A 23,665-nucleotide genomic window follows, 5' to 3' on the forward strand; every position below is an offset into this window, starting at 1 on the left:
AGATAACCTCAGTGCTTGAAAACCAGAGCTCAATAAGCAATTCAGACACCCAAGAAGGGTCAGCATTAACACAGTACACATACAGCCTTGCACGCACTGTAAAACCTGCAGGACTTCAAAGGTCTGTTTTCTCCCTCACTCTTGTAGCTTTTTTCTCAGTTCTGTGGTTCAAACATGTAGCTGACCAAGCAAGATCATGTCATAAAATTAAATAAGATCTACAAAGGCACACAACCGACATGACTGGGTAACACTTAGGTACCTGTGCCTGTCATACTTTACATGCTGTTGAAACAGGATGCTCAGACAGCTTTAGGGTGCTGGATGACCTGCTGACACACGGGGTAAGTGAGCAGGTTTATTTTGTGTGAAGTGCTGAGATAACCAAGTACCAATATGTTCTGGGTCACGGCTAAGATAACAGCACACAATCACATGAAGTTTACACACACTACACTAAAGCAACACATGTTTAGTTATTTACTCATTGTCAGGTTTGACCACATTTTAGTGTCTTCCAAGGCAGGGCTGAAAAACAAACAGCCTCTACTACATCTATGTAGGATGAATATTAGGGGAAAAAAATAGGGCCTTATTTGCTGAAGTTTGTAAAGATCAGATAAAGCCATTGTACAGAACACAAACACTACTGATTCTTAACAGGGTCAGCACAGGACATTCTCTACTTCTTAAAGCCACGGGATGGAAGATCTTTGCTCTTGTCTCTTCCCCTGTCTCCACTGCCCTGCACAAATAATTGGGCAAAGGCATTGGAAGGGTGTAAGAATGAGATTAGCAGCAGCAACCATTTCCTGCATCCATTCTCCTTTGCTCTACTTGTCAACATCCGTACAAGAGACGAGGCACCTTTACTTCAGCTGTGGTGCCCTGCAGCTTACTGTGAAAAAGAAGACTCTAGACAATTCCAGCTCATTCTTAGATGACACAGGGGAGGGGACAGCTGCTGCAGGAAACAAACACTCTTTGAAAGCAATTCCTTACTCTGCAGAAAGAAAATACATTCACTACAAGGACCTCAGCCTTCGTTGTACAAGGACATGAACGAGCAAGAGCTCTGTAATCCTTGCCTTTGCTATTAAACTGGTGTCTTCAGAGAGAATCCAAGAAGTTACCTGGACAGATTTACTTCTGTCCACAAACCATGACCCATATTTTTCTGTACTATCCAACTCATATATAGAAAAGTATGCAATATTAGCACTGCAATGAGAAAATACTGTAAAAACCCAAAATAATTTAAAAGCATCCCTCAGGTTTCAAGAATTCAATGTAGGTTTATGGAGGAAACCAACAACTTCTGAGCACTGAATTCCCACACATCCAAGCCTGCCCAGACTCCGTGTGTCAGTTCCAGCTGACAGTGAGCAGCTTATTGCAAGAGTGGCCACATTCTGGTCTAAACAGAGGGGATAAGCTCATGTTCTTGCCCAGTCTAAAACACATAGGGAGGGACAGAGGGAAGAGCACTAATTGTTAGAAATCTACAACAAAACTACTGGTGAGGTGGTAAAAAACCTGCATACAAATGCATTTAACATATTTACTACAGACAAGAGACAACAGTCACCTGGACAAAAGTTCATACAGAATTAGCACCGTAAGATGCTTAGTCTTAAAAAAAAAAAAAGCCTTATTATAAATAAAATAATTTCAAATTATTTCGACACATGTAGTGCACAATGCCTAGCAAGGAGTTTTAATTGCCCTAATTTTGGAGATGAGTATATGCAAGTTTTTCTCCTTACTAGTTGGTACTTACCTTTTACCTTTACTAATTGCTCCCACTAGGAAGCAAATAGCTGTTCAAATACTTAAGTTAAACACATGATGATAACTTTTTAAGAATCAAACCAAATATTACTCCAACAAATGTATTCTATTTCCTATGGTTGTAAAAGAAAATGCATGCTCTATTTTTGGGGTAGGAGTAAAATTAATAGATTATGATCAAGAGCACAATTTGTTAGGATAAACAAAAATATTTTCTACTATTCCACGATCTTAGTTCACTAAAAACAGTATATTTCTCATTTGAAGTAAATACTAGTGTAGTTATGTAACAAAGCATTTACTTTTTAAATAACCTCAGCAGAACACAGAGAGGGATTTTATAGTTAAGAGTAAAAAATTCCATTTTCTATTACAAATGGGACAAAACTGTGTTGTCAAATGAGGTCTCATAAGTCCACTGGCATTAGCAAAACATATGTGAGATGTATGTTCCTGATGAGAGCTTTAATATAAAATTCAAAGATCCACATCAATATTTGCAGAAACAGAAGAAACTTAAAAGGATCCAGAGGCCCTGTCCTAGGTTTATTTTGACTTTGGTGAACATTTTTTGTAAGATATTAAATCATCACAGTGATTGGGAAGAACATATGAGATAAAAGAATACTTACACTGGGCACTTTGCTAGGAATATGTAAAGGCCACTTAAAAACCTGCAGTATAATTTCCTATTTCTGGCAGTTTATCACTTTTGAAATGATAAAATTCCAAGGCTACAGACTTGGTGCTTGATGTATTCCTTGCAAAAGGTACCAGACATTTTTTTTCTTAAACTCAAAAAGGATTTATTCAGTTTTGAGCAAATCTGTGTTCATTATCTCACAGAACTGGAAGTTCTGACACTAAAGCAGTTCAGAGAAAAAAACCTGGCTTTTGTCATGGTAGCTTTAATAAAACACTGGCTTCTCCTCTGTCTATATTTTCTTGTAATGTTTCCAAGTCTCATATTTTCTGTTGCAAAATGTGGTTGCTAAGGAAGGAAACTACCATTGAGGAAATGTGGGACAGTATTTTGGGGTTTTGTAGAGTTTTGTTCTTGTTTTGGGGGTTTTGATTGGGTTTTGGCTTTGGTTTTTTGTTATTTTAAACTACTTACACTATAGTTACACACTTACTCAGGCCCTGCTTTGCACTGCGTGCAATTTCTTACAGCTCCTTGAACATAGAAAAGAGCTGTTATTTTATTACTCTGTAAGTAGGGAAAAAAAGAAGAAGAAAGTCCATATAGCCTCAAAAATTGGTCACGTCAGACAAGGGAAAAGCTCACACCAAGCACCTCTCCAGTTCTCCAGGTGAGCATAGCCTGGAAGCCAAGAAAACTCTTCATTTAGAGCAGCTTTAGGATTTTCTATTTAAAAAAAATTTTAAAAAAATCAAAACAAACCACTGTCTAAAAACAAACAGTAAAATTAATATTAAATTTGATCACTAAAGGATTGAATACTCCTACTTATTAGATGTATAATAAGCAAGATAAATATACTCTCGCGTACATCTCTTCCTGGTAGGAGGTAGAAATACATCCCCTACTCCTGTAGCAGAGTCTTGCAAATGCCTGTTCTCTCCCATTACTGTGCCTGGTATTATAATGGTTCTCCCAGGCCATTGTGCCAGATGAAGCGTGACTGCAGGAGAAAGCTTAGTACCCCACCTGAAAACTCCCCAGTCTGGCATTCTGCTGTAACTCAGCCTTCCCACCAGGTTTATTTGCATCTGGCAGCTCTCCAAGACATTTGAAACGTGTTGGACCTCTTGTTGGCAGGCAGAAAACACCTTGCCCCCAACAAGACACTGTTTTCCATCTGGAACTGAATGAGCAAGCGTTCACAGCTTTTGTGCTCAGCCGCTAATGCACATTAAACAATCTATTAACACGCCAAATTAATGAGGTAGTGCCAAGTTTAAAGGCAGCTAAGCGCCGTGCCTGCGCAGAGCTCCCTGCAGCATATGTTGGCACCCTTGTCTGTAACACATCCAGCGCTCAGGCATTTGGAGCCCAGCCTAATTAGTTCACTGCAATTGAATCTCAACTCTAGCCTTGATTCAGCTGCAATGGAAGTTTTGAAAGAGGCCTATCTACACAGCCTTGCACATTTTTTCCCCTGGCACTTGAGGAGCCAGGGCAAGGAAGTGTGCCAGAATTGCCCAACCAACCATTTGACAGAGACACAGCAATGTGAATACTGCACTTACTGTTTTTTTAAGATCATTCATGTGCAACTTTCAAAGGTAGGATAATTCTTTTCCTGGAGGAAAGCAAACATGAGAGAAGGACTTGAAATGTCATTCTGGAAGGATGATGGGAAAAGAGAGAAGGCAAATCCCAGGAAACCCTGCCCAAACTGAAAAATGCGTAACTTCTATCTCTGCATTTCACAGTTCTTTATTTCCCCACTGTACACAACCTGTCTTCACTGAGCATTAGTGTTTGCCAGTTTACAGTCTTCTTCTTCCATTGGTTTTTAGAAAACCTAAACATCAGTACAATTATAAAGTCTTTTTTTCCTCCCCACAAAACTTCCTTGACCCAATTAATTTTTTTTCAAGTAGCCAACCATATCTGACTATGCATTTCAGAAGAGAAATTGGATTTTCCCAGTTATTGCTAGAGGTGTCTTCAAAAGGCATTTTAACTGAAGATACCTAGCTTTTCACCTTCCTTCCCCTTCAACAATCAAAATATATTTCCACAACAATTTTCAGGCAGTAATCACTGAACACAACAAATAATGCAAAGATGGTGGTTTCATCAAAGTGGCTTCAGGGTGTTCCCTATTAGTGTTGGGATTGAGAGGATCTGGTTTCTCATATTGCTTTTCTTTCCGATGACAGTAAATTACTAAGTAAACATGGATTCTTTTAAATATTATTTTTGTAGTCAATTACACAGTATCTGTATTTCTTAACCTAAGAACTTCTACTGTCCCACTGCGAGAGAGAAATGGGGACTCCTTCTGATGTGTAACTCAACTGACACTTGAGCTCTTCATGGCACAAACTTGGATTGGTCTCAGCCACAAGACAAGACAGCCCACAGCAAAAATGAAACTTCTGACAAGTTACACATTGGGAAACAGGGCAAGAGTGTGAAGCTCTGTACTGGCCAACCCAAAAATTACTATTTCAATTACATGGTCCCAAAGAAGCACCTTCGTGCAATACAGTAGCTAAGGGGCTGCACGGCAAGTATGCATGCAATAAGGAAGGAACAACAAAACCCTTAAGCCACTTCTCAGTCTCCCCTGCATCCAAAAGTCTGCCAAGAGCCCAAGCATCCATATCTGGCTGATCAGCAAACAAGGGTGCCCCTGCAGCAGCAACTGCTAAACACAAGCACACTGCCTTGAGGCAGGCAAATGGCCTTCCCTCCTCCCCAGGAATACCTGAAGTCAGCTTTCCAAGCCCTTCTCCTCTCTGACAAAACTGCTACCAAGCTCACTGATAGAGTTATGTTGCTCTGCTACAACTTGGTCTCAACTAAACTGCTTCAGAGTCTTGATGAGACAAAAAAAGCTAAACCTGGGTCCTCCTGATATTGACAGCAGAAAAAAGAACATGACCATGATCCAGTCATATTTCTTTCTTTACACTTGGAAAAGCTGTGCTTACTTTGGAGAATTGATGTCTCCTTTTTTAAAAAAAATGGAAGTGATAATCTGGGAGTCTGACTGCAAGCCACAAAAATCTCTTAACATACAAATGCTCACGTCAAAACCACAGCACTCCAGTTTGCAACATTTCTCAGTCAGGAGGAAAAGTCATGTGTGAGCAGGTGCACACAACAATTGTTTTATGTATCTTTTTTCCTCAGCATTTCACATAAGTATGAACCAGTGGGTTTGGAACAATGTTTGGAGACATGGCAAAAATGGGATTTTAAGTTGGAGTTATGCTTTTTCCTCACAATCTAACGTATGTAAAGAGCATGGTGTAAACACTGCATTGTCTTTAATAACTGATTACTGTGAGTCCTGATTCAGGCAACTGGAATATTCTACGTACCCTCACTTCCTATCTCTGTGTGCACACGCATGCAGCCATGCTTCTAAGAGTTTGCCTGTTTCCAGAGAGCAGTTTTCCAAATCCCAGCCACTGGCCACTCCAAGCTTATGTAAACAACTTGGGATTCGAACAAACTCAATGACAACCATTGCTGATTAAACCAAGCTTATACAAAGGCAAAGCAAATTGAACCAGGTACAGGTATGCAAAGATAAGACAGAAGCTGATTATCTTACATGGCAACAAAGGAGAGCTGCCACAGTAGAACAAACCAAGGGTCCATCAGTTTCCAAATTGCTCCCTCTGGTTACAGCCAAGGCTTCAAAGAACACAGGGAGTCAACACTGCCAGAAATCATTATTTGCCACACCAAGAACAAGAGAAATCAGTTCATAACTTCAGTTTCTTAGGATGTTTATTTTAAAATTAAGAGGGTGAGAAGAACCTCTTCCCTTGAGCACTTAAATCTATAATAGATAATATATTATCTGGCAACTTCATTTATTCTGTACAGTCCATTCCAACCATGGGACAGCCCACGGGTTTCCAACCCAAGGGTTTCAGCTGGCAACTATGAGGGCAGAGTTTCTTTTTCCACCTCTCCTCACAGGGGCTGAAAACTTGGTTTGTTCAGGCTGCAGAACATTCCAGCTCTCAAAGCTGCTCTCTCAAGGTGCTCTGCTGTGATAAGTGTGATAAGATGCCCTAGCCTGGAAGGTCACTGGGAACAGTGGCGCTCAGTCACAGCCAAGGCAGATTTGGTGGCCACAGGGCAAGCTCCTGCTTGCAAAGTCTGAGTCTCCAAGCAACCACCAACTGTGCTTGCAGAAGCCATGCATGTAAATCTTCAAGCACATCGAGCACAATTTACTAGTCCTGGTAAAACTAGGTGTACATATACAGTATGCTTCATCTATTTAAATGAAATTTATTACAAAATCAAACCAAGTCAAGTACCTGAACTAAAAGATTCTATCATCTCCACTAAGCAGGATTTTAAGCAGGATTTTTGAGTGCTAAATTAATAGCTGAATAGCCAGTCCTTCTTCCCACAGAGACTATTTCCTCAGCCTTCAAAAATCGAGTATAAATGAGGCACGATAATTCATTCCCTGTTCTGCTCACTTGAGATGTTTCTCCTCTTTGGTCTAAGCAAATAAGAAAAAAACTCTTAGAAAAGACTAGAATTAAATTGATTTAATCATAGACTGGGGTGACAAATTACCCTGGAGGCTGAAAACATCAGCAAGAGAGAACATACATTTTGCATATTGAAAAACAGGTATTTCAGACACCTTATGAAATAAATAATTCAGAACAAAACAGGTCATTGGCCTGTCCTGTGCAAGACAGCCAGATTCCATTCTTTAAGTCAAGGGTACCCGGGGGCCTTTGCTGCTCACCAGAACATGCATCAATCAAAACAATATGACACAAACATACCAACCTAGAATCTGTGGATTAAAGCTTGGTGTTCAACTTCCTTTTTCTAAACAATATAATATAAAACCGAGGGAAATCAATCCTGAGTATCAGTTCTTAGCTATTAGTATTCTACATACCACTGACTAAGATTCCTGAGCAGGAAAAGGGTGTGACAGGCAATCAGTAGACGTAGCTCTTATCGCTCGATAAACAGTGTTTTAACAACCAGCCAGAGATACAGGTCCAGAGCAAGTTACATGCACTGTTCCAGGAGTTGTTTCTAACTGTAATAACTACAGTATATAATTAAGAACACAGCCACACACTCCACACCATGCAGAAGACAGAAAATTAAGCCTCCAGTGCTTGTTGCTCCCATCACTGGGCTAGATCTTGGCCAGGGCTCTCTACTCAGCTTAGCTGCTTAGCTTTATGCCCTGATTTAACACCACTCCTGTTTCCTTTCCTTCCCCTCTAAACACTTAGGACAGTGACCAAGAGCTCCCAGGCAGGTGAAAGCCCCCAGAATGTGGCAGGAGGCAGACTGCAGAGGGAGTCAAAAAGACAACAGGCCAAATGAGTTCAGTTTCTTAAACTCGTCTGTGCAGGAGAGACAAACACCAGGGTCCTTGTACATCCCAAGGTAAAACCCAGCTCAGCATTCTGTGAATGACTCTTTTTACGCTGACAATAGAACAATCAAGTACTTCCTCCACTGGGAAAGGAGCACATGCACGCCTCTGTGTGTGTGTGTGATGACACCGAGCCTTTTCCAGCTCTGCACCTCATCCCCTGTATCCACCTGTCTGCACAAAGCAGGTCCTGTGCCTCCTCCCGAGGAGACGCTGGGACACAGCAGCTTCTCTGAATCGACAGATCTGCCTCGGCAGTGAACTTTAGCAAGACACTTCTGCTCTGCAGCAGCACCTGGCTGGCAGGGATAGCACTCCAAACAGGGCATTCCTTGGCACAGCTGCTTTGGGAGCTGAGATGCGCTGAGAACAGTAAAGCCTCAATTCCCTCTGCTGGTGGGAATCAGCGAGGCTGCCCAAATGGTACTTGCAGATTGCCTTGCGAGAAACAGACAAGGGTGCCGGTACCCTCTTCTGTCTCTTCAGTGCCCGAAGGAATTTGAAGAAGGCTTGGTAAGAGGCTTGAGAATATTTACTGTCACTGTCATTCGTCATTGCATCAGAAGAGTTCTGGAAAGAGGGGAAATGCCGGGGCTAATGTTTACACCATGGGTGTGTGCTGCAGGGGGAGACAGGTAATGACTTACACATACTACAGAATCCTAATTCTTGCACAGACAGGATTAATCCACGCTGCTAATACTTGCAAAAGGAAAAAAAAAAAAAAAAGAAAAGTAAGTGAAATTTCGGGCTAGAACCTTAGGTAGACAAAGGAATGTAACCTTGGTTTTTGTTTTTCAGAGTTTTCCCAGGCTGTTAACATTTTGAAAAGATTAGTTAAGATATTGAACACAGTTTACTGCACCATCTAAGCCTAATTTGAGACACCTGAAAGGTCAGAACCCATAAAAGAGGGCTACTTAAAATTCATTTTTAGGGAAAAAGCAAAACAAACAAACCAACAAACACACAAAAAAAGGAGCTCCAATTCCCAAAAGTGTTTTACATTGTTCAACCACAACTGTTAGGCACTTCATAATTACGGCCATTACTCATTTTCTCATCTCATGGCATTATCATAATGCTAAAGAGAATGCAGCCCACAATTATCTCAGCAGTTGTACCCAGTCATCTCCCAATTACATACACTCAGATGACAGCTGCTTCCCCTCCACTAAAATAAAGTTGGTACCACTTAACCTGTTGACCTAAACACTCCAGAATCCTCAAGTGTGGAACAGAAGCACAAAATCCTGAACTAACTTTAGATAACAGTTACTTAGAACTTTAAATCAGAATACAATAACAATGTCATAAAAACTGACTTTGGTGTTTTTTGTCTTAGGATTTTGACTAGAAAACACGCTTCCCTCTAGCTGTTGGAATAAGCATGTATACGTGTAACAGATATCTATACACACATGTTCGTTCATGAATACAATAAACACGCACCACATTCCCATCTGACCTTCTTACCTACATTTAACACATGCCAATTGCCCAAGGGTCACAGAAGCCTTCAGCAACACCGCAACAGAGAAGCACTGACTCCTTACGGAGGCACCTGCTGGGATACACCACACACCTACCACTTGCCGGCTTGGGTTTGACACTGTGCTCTTCAAACAGTCCTCTAGACAAAGCAATTTTTGACCTGCCTGCAGTTAAACAACACCCTCCAAACACCACCTCCTTCCTGTCCTAATGGATAGCACGAGGAGTTAGAGCCAGGGGCAATAAAAGAGGCAAGGAAGCATCACCTGTTTCTCATCCTCCCCTGACAAGACTGCAGCACTGATAACCGATAGCACCTGTTCAATTAGAAACTGCTGCTATGCAGGGAGCATCGGTATCACGCAGGTGTCACCGCTGGAAATCAGGAGCCATGCGGCAAAACTTAACAAAGAATGGGTGACACTGCTACCTACCTAATTTCAGTATGAACAATTTATTCCAACTCTCTGGGTAGCCTAATGGAGAAAACTGCCTGAAATCAGCGCCTGCACTATCTGGTAGCCACACCTAAACGCTCCTGAACTGAGACAGGGCATTTCTCTAAACTAAAAAGGCAAGCTTTCCCCCGGAGGGTGACTTCTGTTTCACTTCACACCTGCGGTGGGAAAAACACACAAAAAAAATCCCAAATCACCCACAGCCTAAAGGACCGTATCTGCACGATGCTCAAGCCCGGAGCACCGGGCTGGTCTGGAAGGCTCCGTGCCTGAGGAGCCTCCGGGGAGGGCGCTGGCAGCAGCGGCCCCGAGGGTGCGGATGAGGGCGGCCCGGAGCCCCGGCCCCGGTAACGGGAGCGCGGAGCAGGTGCCCGGGTGGCGGGGCGGTACTCACACGGTGAAGTGGTACACGAAGCACTTCCATCCCGTGGGCCGCTCCAAGAAGTTGTAGACCCTGCCCTGGACGCTGCTGCGGCTCAGGAGGGGCTTGCGGAGGCTGTAGATGGAGACGCGGGGGTCCAGGCTGACGGGGGGCCGCGGGCAGTCGGCGCTCACCACCACCACCTCGCTCCGCAGCCGCGGCGCCCGCTCCCGCTCCGGCGCGGGGCCGCAGCCCGCGGGCGCCTGCCCGCCCTGCGCGGCCGCCAGCGGGGCGTAGTGGGCGTTCGGGGCGCTCTCGGCCAGCTCCAGCGCCGCCGCCTTCTTGCCGGGCGTCATGCTGCCTCTCCTGGGCAGCGACAGCCGACCCAGGCTGCGGCTCTTGGGCTCGCCCGGCGGGGAGCTGGAGGACATGGCTGGGCGGCCGGCGGTGCCCGGGAGCTGCGGGCAGCGCCGGGCGCCCCGTCCCGCCGCCGATACCGCTGGCCCGGCCCCCGCGGGGCGGCCCCGGCCGGGAAAGGTGCGGGCAGGCGGGGCGCGCCCGGCCGCAGTCCCGGAGGCGCCCGGCGGGAGGCGCTGCCCCTGCCCGGCGCCGGCGGGAGCCCGGAGCATCTCCGTGCCGCGCTCACAATGCCGCTGTCCTCACTGCCGGCCTTCGCCTGTGTCACCTGTGCCCTCGGCACCGCTATGGCTGCGTGGAGGTGGCCTCTCACCTCTGTGAGGAGCTGCCGGGGCAGAGAGGAGGGAGCAGCCTTCCAGCAGCCCTGAAGCCCAGCAGACTTCCCTGCCTTCTCAGCCACTCCGGTGTTTCCCAGAACTGTGGCACTGGGTGTCTTGAGATTCTGCGGTACAACCTCTTACTTCCGATTTCGGACCTCCAAAGGCTGCTGGACCTGCTGCTCCACTCCTTTTGCAGGATTTCAGCACCTGGGAGCAGCAGACCTCTGCCAGAGTTGGAACCCTCCAGAAGGCTCTTTTTAAAATGAGTAACAAGAACCATAAGCCCAAACAACGGGTCTTGCAGTCCTTTGTGTTTTTGTAACCAAAGGGAGTGAATAGCTGAAGAACTGGGAAAACTGTAGAACACAGCAAACACAGTCCTGCAGAACTGCATCCTCTGCAAGTTGGGTCCCTCAGCAGCAGCATTTTGGTTCTTGTGGAAAGTTGCACATGTTTGGCCATTGAGAACTGGTCATTTTGAGGGCCTGGATAACTTTCCCGTGTGGTGGAGTTAGCTATGACTTCAGTAACTGGTGTGAATCGATTTGTCAAGGCTTTTTGCACCAATTAGTTCGTTAACAATTTCTGTTCCCAGAGTGAAGGGGAAGGTGCTCTTTGATCTGGCCTGATGGGTTTTTTCTTCCAGCTCAAAATAGAACAGCACTAGTAAGAGTGAGTTCATGGTTGATACTGGTACCCGGACAAGAATGTTACAGGGAGATAAGGTGCTAAATAAAGTTAAACGAAAACAACCCTGCTAATTGCAGTCCCATTCAAATGTCAGGCTGCACGAATTGTAGGGGAACCCGGCAAGATCCTCTGCCAGTGTAAACAAGAAAGACAGGTGGGCTCTTGTACTGATTTACACCTGTGAAGGATCTAGCTCCATCTTAGGAATACAAAAACAGAAGTGTTAAAATGAGACTTCACAAATCTTGTTTCTAAACCAACAACATCCTAACTAGGATTTTCCCCCTCCAGTGGAGCATGAAGAACAAACCAGCTTACTAAAAACAGCATTTCAAAGGAAATTTTCCTGTATGAGGTCAAAATAGAGCCTGGTTTCTCTATTTTGAGAAACTGTTCTTTCTTGAAACAAGCCTGGAAGAAAAATGGCAAGTGGAAGAAAGAATGTCATCGCTACCCTTGAACACTCACTGTTTGAGGGCCAGCCTGATAAAGTCTTGATATTAAAGTTAACAAATGTGTTTCTTTATGTAAGTGTTCCACTTTGCTTTATAGACCAACATAACATTGTCTGGGTTATAACAGAGCCTTATCCTGGAGCCAGCTGCAAAACATACAGAGTTCAGCCAAACAAGAGGCTGTATGTTCATAAGTAAACGATGTTGTTCTCCATAAAACTTTTCAAAACCTTTAAAACATATTGTGGCATGATGTTGTTATTTCTCCATCGATTAACCAAACAGAGAACAGAAACTTCACTCTATCTGAACTTAGGAAAATGGAATTTCTGTGTTACTTATGCAGCCTCCTTGCAAAAGAAAAGATTGGGGGTATGACATACTTAATGGCTAAACAGGGAAAAAAATTGGTAAGATCTGAATTTGATCTTCAGTGTTTAGTGAGAAACTGTTCCAAATAACCAAAGTTGGTTTCAATAGTTTTTTTACTGCAAAACAAAAAAAAGTCTCAAATATATTCCACAGCCTTAATATATTAAGTTGTTTTTCAGGACAGAAATAGTTTCATAAGGTTTTAGGTTGGAATTTCAATGTTGGATAAATCTTTCAAAGAATCATCACAAATTAAGAAATTTTAATGCATTTAAAATTAGTATTTAGGTAATATCTAAAGACCTTTTCCCAGAGTCAAGGAATTAATCAAAATCTACATTTTAAGAGTGTTACTGATAAATGATAACATTTCTTTAATGTAACAAAAGTCATAGTGTTAGATGATTGCCAGCTATTTCAAGGTATTGAATGGTAAAACATGTCTGGCACAAGTGAGAGCAAGAAAATACTTAAATAAAAGTGTCAAATAAATGACTACTTAGTGATGAGAACCCCACATATAATTATTTTTAATGTATATTAAGTTACCAAAATTGTATATTATTTTGCAGCATTTTCAATATGCATATTCTAACATGACTATGGAAATTCCCATTTTTTTCCCTTCTTAAGTAGCCATATCTTGATCTTAATCATGTTTATTTTACAAAACAACAGGATTACATAGGTGGTAGAAGAGAAAAGAAAACCGATAATGTGGTGTATACATGAAAGAGTTAAAAATGGGAGGAGAAGGGAGATGAGTGTTCAAATATATTTATGGAGCTGGGTATCCAGGCTTTGATAGTGAAGAGGGTAGGAAGATAGGTTGAATTAAGAGGACGTGGGTTTTAAATATTAAGGTGGAACTACTATGCTGAATTATTTCTTAGAATAATAATAATCTGAGTATTTACAGAACTGCAGCAAAATAAGTAACACCCAGTATATTTTAATTCACAGTTTGCAAGAATTGTTTTAAATCTTTATGTCTTCAAGAGGACTATGATTCTAAACATGAGCTATCATAAGTCACTGTAGTATGATGATAATACAATGAAGCTGATGGCAAAACTCCCAATTCTAGAAATTTATTTGGAACAAGACTAGTAAATTATTAGTTAAAGGCTTTTTTGAGCTACAGTAAATCAAAATTGTTTGTACCGTCCTGGGCCTGTGTTTCTGTGATCCTGTACCGAGTTATGATCAGTATTATGCCTGCAGCATCAGATACGCTCACGACATGCTGTATTTTCACTTTGTGCCTGCCAAAGCAAGATCATACTGCTGAATCACTGATGCATGTTTACAGGCAGGAAGACACCTTGATCTTTTCCCTGATGACTTCCCTGTGGAAGCTAAGACTCAAACAAACAGTTTGTATCTGAATGTTCTCTGTCTTCTGAAAGCCTTTAACACTTTAACACGTTGCAATTACAGGTTGCACCAGTTCTCCTCTGGCATGGAAATCCTCTTGTTTGCTGTTAGATTACTTTGTGGGATGGTTTTTGTTTGAATTAGGTTTGGGGTTTTTTTTTTGAATGCCATTTCCATTTCTGCCCAGTTACAGTAGGGGACATGTTGAATAACAGTTTTCAAGGAGAAGAAAGCGAGAGTTGTGTTGTCTCAATTTTTGAACTCTTTCTCTTGGATTTAGAGTAAATATTTTGTTGTGTTCTGTTTCCTGGAGAATCCACATTTGAATTGAGTGAGTAGATCATTATAGAAACACAGTCAATGAGGAAGGTAAATGTTATTCAGTACTGAACTAAGAATGAAGCCCTAGATTGTTATTATATAATCATATAGCAAGGTATGACAAAAACTTTTGAAATATTCTCTATTAATTAAAAAATTCTTCTCACAGACTTGTCATTACTTTAAAAACATTCCTATAAAAGCTACAAAACAACTAAGTACTTAGACCTCAGACAAAAAGAACAGTTTGAAAACACAACAATAACATATTAGACAAATAGACCTCAACCTTAAGATCCAAAACAAAAGCAAGGGGAAAGACACAAGGGTTTGCTTTGCTTTCTAAATCCTGGGAAGACTACAGCTTAGCCAATGCAGTAGGGAGATGGGGAAATATATGTTGATTTTCATTCATTCATCAAATTTCAATTAAGAACAGTTTTCTGTGTAGACATTTTCCATTGGACACCTTGATAATCTCATTTACCATTATTTTAATTAATCGAAATATATTAATGTACAACTTGTGTGCTTTTATGCAAATTAACTGCAGGTTTTAAATTTAAGCACAACCCTTGCTACAGGCTCCTGAATACATCCATGCATCCCAAGTGTAAATCCAGCAGGTTTTCCCTGTTGCCAGGCATTGCTAGTCAAACAGCTTGGCACACCAGCAGACACTCCAGATACAGAGAGGTGTTTAAAACTGCAGTACGTCCCAAAGTACTGACCATCAACTTTTCATAAGTCAGAGGTCACATTAATTAATTAATCACTTCCTTAGTAATCACTGTCAAAAAGACACACTTTCCACAGGTGTTTATGCAGCCCGCTTTTCTGTCGGTCACTCTCAAGACAAATGGAGCAGACAGAAAACAGCAGACAGCATTCTATTCAGAAAGTTTGAAATGTCCTTTAATTCGCTCCCTTCTTTGCTGTGGGGTTATTTTTAACAGTGGGTGCAGTGTGCTGAGGAATCTGGGCAGCAGAGAGAAGCAGCCCTGCAGAAGATAGCGAGTGGCACGCACCGACAGCTGGGCGGGGAGGCCCTGCAGTCCTGCTGACATCCCTGATTAGCATTATCTGCTTGAGTGCTATCTGAGTGCTGCTCATGGCTACATTTATATTATGGGTTTGCATTGTCTCACAGGATTTTAAAGCATGTTGGTGCTCTCTGGGAAAGAATGTTACTGTCCAACAAGGCTCAGGTTTGAAGTCCTAAGGCAAAGAAAGGAAAAATAAAAATTCTGCGAATATATTTAGGCTTATGCCTCACAAACAGTTTTTCTGTTTTGTTTTCAAACACTTTGGGGACTCTGAGCCATTGATCTCTATTCTCCAGATGCAGCTATCCAGACAATTCCTTATTCACCTCACAGTCTACCCACTGAATCAGTCTCCAATTGGGAGAAGGATGTTGGGGGGGACCGTGCCAAAGGCTTTACAGAAATCCAGAGAAATGGCATTCCTTCATGTCCAATGACATCCCTGTATCCCCTGCCTGGTCTGCTGACCAGGCACTCCCTCACAGAGGCCCATGAGGCAGGATCAGCCCTGGGTGAAGCCGTGCTGGCTGCCTCAAATCACCTCCCTCTTCTCCATGTGCCTTAGCAGAGCTTTTATGAGGACTGTTCCAGATCTTCCCAAGCACAAAGGTGAGGAGAACAGGCCCTCCCAGGGTCCTTCTTTCTACTCTTTTTAAAGATGGGTGCAATATTTCCCTTTCCCCAGCCACAAGACATTCACCTGGCAGCCAGGACTATTTGAGTGTCACAGAAAGTGGCTTAGCAACTGTGTCAGACAATTCTCTCAGGACTACTGGGATGCATCTCATAGGGTCCCATGGGTTTCTGTACATTCAGGCTCCTCAGGTGGTCATGAACCTGATCTTTATTACAGTGACTTTGCTCCCCCAGTCCCCATCCTGCTGTCTATCCACTCAAGAGCTGAGAGAACTGAGGCTGGATTAAAGATTGAGGCAAAAATTTTGGTAGACTCTTCATTTTTCTTGTTAAGGAAAATTAATTTATACAAAAGACTAGTACCAGCCAACTGGAATTTTGGTTTCTGTCAGTAAAGATCAAAATTTTTTCTACAATGTTAGAAAACTAACATTTCTTCTATTTGCTCTCTGGGTGACCAAAATCTTCCATGTGTGAGTCTGAACAATTCAGGCCCTAAATGTTTACTTGTTTAGGAACAGGACTTCAGGGCAGAGCCCTTGAAGGGCTCACAGGCATTAAGAAAAAAAAAGAAAGAAAGTGCTAGAATTGTAAGTGAACTGCTTTGGTGCATCACACCTTGTAAATGTCCCTCTCAACGTTTTCTTCCTGTTGCCAACCTATTTGCAATCTTCAACAAAGTGGCAGTAGGAAAAATAAAAATCTAGAGCTTGTGAAAGCCTTACAAAACTAAGAGGCGATACCTTTAGGAGATGTTGCTCCACACACACTTGTAGACCTGTGCATGGGTAAGCTCTCCAGTCTGTTTCAGCAGCTGCCCGTGGTGTCCTGTCCTCCTGAGTTCTTTATTGTAGTTAATTTTTCAGCAATTTTGGTAACTGAAAAGGATTCTTTTAGGTATTACTCCAAAAGAGAAAACTAAAGAGGCTGACAACATCCTGCAACATTCATTTTCATCATTATGGCAGATGTTGTGTATTTCAATCTCAGGAGCATGTGAGACTCGGCAGGAATTTTCTTGCTCACACAATGCCACACAGGATTCAGAGTTCACGTTCTTACACAGGCCAGCACGTCTGAGGGCAGAGTGACTAACAGCATTCTCCAAATGAAGAGATTGTTACATCATTTTCTTGCATCAAAACCAAACTCTCCTCCTCACATCAGTCACAAACCTTCTCTTTGCTAGGCTGAAATCAGTACCAAATAACACCGCTGAGTAAGCTCCAAATAAATTAGCTGAAATCCTGAAATACCCCCCAGATTTTTGCCCCATGGTTGCTTATGGAGAGGACTACTCTTAATGAAAGGATGTCCTGGTATTTCAGGAAGGGTTTCACTCTTAGCAGCTGAGAAAGAAATCACTAGCTATCGCCAAATCTCTTCCTGGTCCAGGAACACTTCCTGCCGGTGACCACGTTAATCTGTAACATTTAATATCCTACTTCACGTGTAAGGAATGGCATGGGACAGATAATCATTCCTCTTCAGCAGGACCCACTTGGCAACCCACTTTTGGTGTCAAGCATCATCAGTCTGACAGTTAAGCCTGATGTTAAATATCTTTTAATTGCAGGTAGTTCACGGGCAAACTTCAGTGGGAGGTTATACATGGGCAATGCAAAGAATTTAATGCTAACTCTGTGGGAGAATCAAAGGTTTTTCAAACAATCATCCATCAAAAAGCTTTCTAATGCCTAAAAAAACCCAACCACACAATCAAGAGTAATAGAAAAATTACTAGCAATGTCTCCTCCCCTCCCACTACACCTTTTCTTAAAAGAGTAACCTCTCAAGGCAAACAAATTTGGAACTGTAAAACCCAGTGGATAGACCGCAGGAGACCTGTGCAACAATCAGCTCTGCCAAACTGGAATTTCAGGTTGCTTTCACCTCACAAAATAAGGGTTTTCACTTCGCTAGGACCATCCTAACAGGTAAAGCTAAACAACGCAATGTAACTTAAAGTCTTGCAAAAATTCTTTTAACCTGTTTCATAATTGTGATTTAATGCCAAATTCCAGATACATGCCTGACCTTTTTCTAATTGGGTTAATTGCAATTCTTATCTCAGTGTCCTCATCTCCAGTGTCTCAAAAGCACAATTACCCCACAACATTTTGTGTTGTACAGTGCGAATGCTAAAGCTGAAGCTGAGCCCCAAAATTTCGTGTGTGAAGAACACCACGGCTCCATCCTTCTGTGGAAGTGAAAAAGGGAACATTACAGCACCCTCATCATCACCCTGATTGATGGCCAATTACAAACCCAGTGACCCAGGCCGTAGCATAACTACTTTTTAGAGACCATTTGTGTGCATAGCAAGGCATAACATTTGTTAATTGGGCAATTAAACTGCTGTTAAAAGGTGACACCACTTGAGGGCTCTGCTAAAGTACCACTCAGTGGGAAAATGAAGTTACTGATTTTAGACTGTCTGCACCACATCCAAATCACATTCTCCTCAGAAACTCTGGAAAATGAATGACTGCATTTGCTTTGTACTGCTCAAAAGAACGATCCATAACCTTACTGGTAAATTAGAGGTAAATTAGAGGCCTCTTCAAAGCAGATGTGCTCACCTCATTAAGTCAGTGAAGAGGAAACAACCCACCAAAGTCATATCCTACCAGCAGAAAAGTTGCTTTTTCTTGACAAAATTTAAAAGATAATCAGTTAATTCATGTTTGCTGTTATTCCAGACCTCACTATAAGCAAACGCTTCCGTCCGCAAAGCTTTTTGGTTTTTCTTTAAAGGCACCTAATACTTCAAATGTTTTTGTGTCGTCTCTTTTTATATATTCTGTTCCTGGAGGTCCCTCTAGTGGCTACAGTGTCAAGTTTATCTGGTCTGGCTTAAAAGGCTTCAGATGTTTTGCCACATTTTCTTGGGTAGATATTTCTCATAATAGACATAAAGATTTTAGTAACATCTATAATTGCTCCTACTAAATAAATGTCAAATTAAATAAAAATATTTTTCACATTACAAAAAAAATGGAGACTAATTGAACTAACTTGATACATTATCCATATCTGAATAATAGGAAGCTGGCAAAGAGAGGATCAAATTCCTGTAAATACATTGAATTTGAGAAAGTATTTTCAGTCCCCCATCAAAGAGGAAAGTCCCAGTCTCTAACCTCGGACTTGAATGACCAGAGTTCAGCACCCAGGCCTCCCACAGACTTCCTGTGTGACCTGTGGTGTGTCACTGTGCCGTATTTGTGCCTCGGGTTGTCAGTTTGTGGATGGGATAATAGCACTGTCCTCCTTTGTAGTGGTGTGATGATGAATGTGGTTGCAGGTTAAGCACTCGGATTTGCTGGGGAAGAAGAGAAGCAGGAATAGCCACTGTAAAGGTAGGGATGCTTTGGAACACTGCACAACATTCTGGTGTGCAGATAGAGCTACATGGGAATTCTTAATCGAGACATTGCATTTGGAATGGAAACACAAACTTGAATGAACGCTTTAACTGTTGCTAGATGTCATACAGAGATCCTTTCTTGCTTTTGCTCTGGGTGAAACTTCACCACATGGACAGGCTTGGAAAGGGACATTACCTGGCTTATCAGTTACACAGCAAAACACTTCAGTGTCACTGTTATCCCTGATTTTTTAAGTTAGAGGCCAGCCATTGCACATACCCCCCCTCCAAACAGCCCATCACCACATAAGTGGCTGGTTTTAATAATCAGAGGGGGAGAAATGGGAATCTACTGAGGATGCAAACCCTCAAATTTTACGGTAGAAGACACAGTTTAATGCAATGAACATTCCAATGAAAGTCCCACCCTATAAGATAAAGGAATGTTAGTAATAATTCATTGCACATACACTGGCAGGGTGAGCACGGCAATGGAAAGAGGTGAATAAACAGTGTTGTGAATTTGCAGGTGTATTTTGCAGCTTACAAAATTTTTACTCTCAAGCACCTGTAAGACAGTAATCAATTATGAATCATCATACTCAAGAATTATTTCCCTCTTAGCAGATTGGCATTAAGTCTGGAAGGCTAGCAGGAAGGGAGATAGATGTACAGGTGTGATGGTGGGCCAGGGTGGGCAGCAAGCCTCACTAGGATTCTCCAGAAAAGTTAATGGAACTGTCTAGGGAATGGGTTAATAATAAACACACCTGTTTTGAGCAGAAGGGAGAACATGCAAATAAAAGCTAAACTGACAGAATCCTGATGTTTAAATAATACTTAGAAAGATAAAATCATGTAGGATTTCAACAGAGACACTTGCAGAGTAATAGACCAGGAGGGACTGAGATGGTCTTAATCAGGATCTGGTAAAGTTTAGCCTCAGACCCAGTATTGCTCATTAATTGTAGATTAAACAAAGCAAACCACACACATCTGAATTGGAGGGAAACTTCTGCTTGGGCTGTGACTTTCACAGTGCCAGCACCTACTGCTTTCTGACAAACCTTTGCTCAAGCCTGGACAAAAATAGCCACTAACCTCAACACTTTCAAAGAACATTTCTTGGTTAAAGTCCTGCTTCATTTCAGGGTTTTAGACTTCAAGCAACTGTCACTGCTGTAACAAAGATCAAAGAATTTTTATGACTGTGATGTTATGGAATTGAACACAATTACATTCCTAGAAATATAAGCATTAACAGAAACATGGATAGTTAAAAAATACTGACATATAGGTGTATGAAGGATTTTTTTAAGCAATTCAGACTTATTACATGGCTCATTCTGAGAGAACCAAAATCCGCTGCTCTCTTGAATAGGTAGAATTTGGATATCTGACTGGTTTATGTCATTTTATAATCTAATCAAAGGGATGCATCAGAAATACATTTTCTAAATGTTTTAGAAATGAAAGCACAAAGGAATGCACACTCACAGAAGAAAGGTGAATTTAAAGCCTATGAAAATAGCAAAATCTGTTTTAAGGAAAGAATATTTATGGGATATATCAGCTCATGTAAAAAAACCCAAAGCCCCAGTACAAACATATAGGACTCATACTGCTCATTTTAATAGTAAAGGACAAAAGTATTTGAAGAAACACATTACTGTAATCATGAAAGAGTTGGGCATATCTTTGATTTCTTCAAAGTAGCTTTTATTCACAGCAGTCAACTGAGCTGCAATAATTTATACCAAATGTTGTCTGTTACATCTCAAGAAAGGCCCACAAGCAAGTTACCTAAGGAAGCATTGTGATGCAGTTTTGTACTCTAAATTCGGAACTTAATCCTTAAACAAATTCACTTTTAAGGCTGAGATGCTGTGCACCAAAATTTGAAGTTATCAGTGAGGACAAGCGGACAGTGGCTTTGGAAACCTAAATCATTAAGAGAGCACCTTGACTACAAACCTGTGCTTTGGGAAATTTGTTAAAGATTTCTGTAGCTCAGGAAAGCACATGACTCTTCTCAAAGGGGATGAAGGATTAGTTACTGATGCATTTACTCAACATCCAAGTTGCTGCAAAAATCTGGGAAGGTAATTCAGAAAATACATTCACAGTTAAGTCCACTCCTGCTTGTTTGCTCCTAATACCTCTGTGCTCCTCTACTGCTGGAGAGAACAGCTGGTTATTTGCATCTCCATCCATTTCACAGAGCTTATTTCCATCCCCAAGAGCTGTTGATCCCATTCTACACCAGCAATGTTTACTTTCATTGTCATAGGGACCAGTGTGACAAGTAAAGGGCAACATCTTCACCTTCCCAAGCAGGAAAAGGGAACAGCAGCAAATAAAAGCCACCTCGGTGCCCCTCCAGCCCTGCAGATGGATGGCCACGCTTGCTGCAGAGGACAGCCAGCAGGTAGGATCACAGGATATTCTATGGATGTTAAGAGATGCTTGTGATTCACCCAAGAAGGGGTCATTGCTTAGTCCGCATTTTCTTTCTTCTTTATCATTTTTCAGCAATCATCAGCAGGATGCAGAAATCATTGTCACTCTCTCTTCCCCCTGAACAATGAAGTATATATAAAACTTTAAGAATTCCTGTCAGTAATTTCACAAGTTAGTTGTTGCTATCCTTTGTCCACATTCACGTTCAGCAGTGTTTTTTTTCTTTTCAGAAAGTTGGTTTCCTTAGATAAATTGTAGGACTTACTGCATTTGCCCTGCTCTTCAATCAGACATCAGCAGCATTCCACTAGTGCACTCTCCACTGTTTAGACAACTTTTTAGCTTGCACAAGGAATAATCTTCATAGACTCAGGTATTTAGCTGATCCTTGCATGCTATTTGGGCCTGCAGTTTAGTGTCTGTTCTAATATTTGTTTTTCTAAATTTTTCTAGCAGCTTTTATTTTTCAAGATTGCATTCAGAACAGCAGATTATCCAACTGCTGGATGAGAGAATTAAGGTAGAAAAAGCCTCCTTTATTTGATGGTTTCTGATAAAAGGCAGTCTGTAAAGATTCTATATTCAGAGAGGGATCACAGGGAACACAGCCAGAAATGCTAATAAACCAGAGTTTGGCTAAATTAATTCTTCATTAACTCTTCACCTTCATCCGGGGAAGCCTCTTCTCCCAGTGAATTTTGAAAAATAAAGTCAATAAATGATAAAGGTGACAATCATCCTGCAACTTTGCTTTTTGTTTTTGGTTCTAAGGGGCAGCTGAAAGGGAACTGCTGGAATTCTCCTCAGTAGAATTAGGTATATGCATTCTCAGAGTACTAAGTCTATTGTCTAAAAGCCTAAAAATAGGTTTTTTGAGATCTTCATAAAAGTAAACAATATCTGGCAATTAGTACCATCCCAGATGAGTATGTAACCTATTTCAGTTTTATATTTACTATTATGCAGCTACATCTGTTTTAGTTTCATCAATATTAGAATAATAGTCAGTGTGGAATAGGAAGCAGGATATTGACAGCCATAGTAGAAATGACACATTTCTATAGCTACATTTTCACCTTGTATTAATTGGCATTAACTTTGCATAATTCCACAGAGTTGTAGTTTTTAGTTGTTTTATGAGAGGTGTGGCAAGTGAGAAAGTGACTTGTTAATTTTTTCTTGTCTTGCATTCTGTCCTTAGCTAGAAGCTACATGTTCATCCTTGTGGATTTTGCTCCTTTTTTTCTTTTTAACAGACAGCCAAAGAGCAAATTCACTGTGATTCGCTGCAGCGCTGGGTTAAACATCAGTACTATCCTGAAGAAAAAAGAAAGAGCAGGCTTCCTTGTACTGGGCAACAGGCATACACTTAAAATCTAAGGTTGGCAGGCTTGCAATATGGAGGAACCCCAAATTTCTGGGGGAAAAAAAGACCAAAAAAATACATCATAGGGCATTCAGTGGGTCTGATTTCTAAAGGTGTAGCACAGCCCAGTGAACTCAGGTGCTTAGGCTCAAGGTTTCCTGCAAGTCCAGACACATCCAAATGCAACTTCAGTTCTGCAGTTAACAGAAAAGACAGAGAGAGATTTGTGTCTAATAAAGGAAAAACCTAGAACTGTTGATGAACCATTTTGCCAATACCATTTTTGCACAATGCACTGAGTTCAGAACTGTGTCTGCAGTTTTGTTACATTTAAGAGAAAAAGCAAAGTAAGTTATTTTCCTAAGGTTTTGAATTTTCAAAGTATATTTTGTATATGGCTTATGCAAAAGAGGTTCTTGGTTTTGAATATACTTCCTCTTCGAGCTCACAGAATTTGCCTGAAGCGCTGAGCAAGCTATTGTAAACATGAGACCTTCAAAGTAGCCACACAAGGAAACACAGAAAAGGCTTTTTTTCCACTGTAAAAACTGCTCTTTTCCATAAAGGAATGCATGTCTATAGGCATGAAATTGAAAAAAAAATTGGACAGATGACAAATGGGAAAAGAAGTAAAGCTTATTTTTAGCATAG

The 23,665-nt window shown here is 41.5% G+C and overlaps 1 protein-coding gene across 4 annotated transcripts in view; it reads right to left on the minus strand.

Annotated features, from left to right (window-relative positions):
• The window catches only part of KCNQ1 (potassium voltage-gated channel subfamily Q member 1), a 333,024-nt gene extending 322,196 nt beyond the window's left edge, over positions 1-10,828 (minus strand). For all 4 annotated transcript variants that reach the window (XM_063398160.1, XM_063398162.1, XM_063398161.1 and 1 more), the window contains exon 1: positions 10,218-10,828. In XM_063398160.1, coding sequence (XP_063254230.1) covers positions 10,218-10,813 — 596 coding nt within the window. In that variant the 5' untranslated portion in view covers positions 10,814-10,828. The remainder of the gene's footprint in view (positions 1-10,217) is intronic.
• Between the last annotated feature and the right edge of the window lie 12,837 nt (positions 10,829-23,665).

Source organism: Prinia subflava, chromosome 5 (genome assembly GCF_021018805.1).
Source record: "Prinia subflava isolate CZ2003 ecotype Zambia chromosome 5, Cam_Psub_1.2, whole genome shotgun sequence".
In the NCBI taxonomy this organism is placed as follows: domain Eukaryota; kingdom Metazoa; phylum Chordata; class Aves; order Passeriformes; family Cisticolidae; genus Prinia; species Prinia subflava.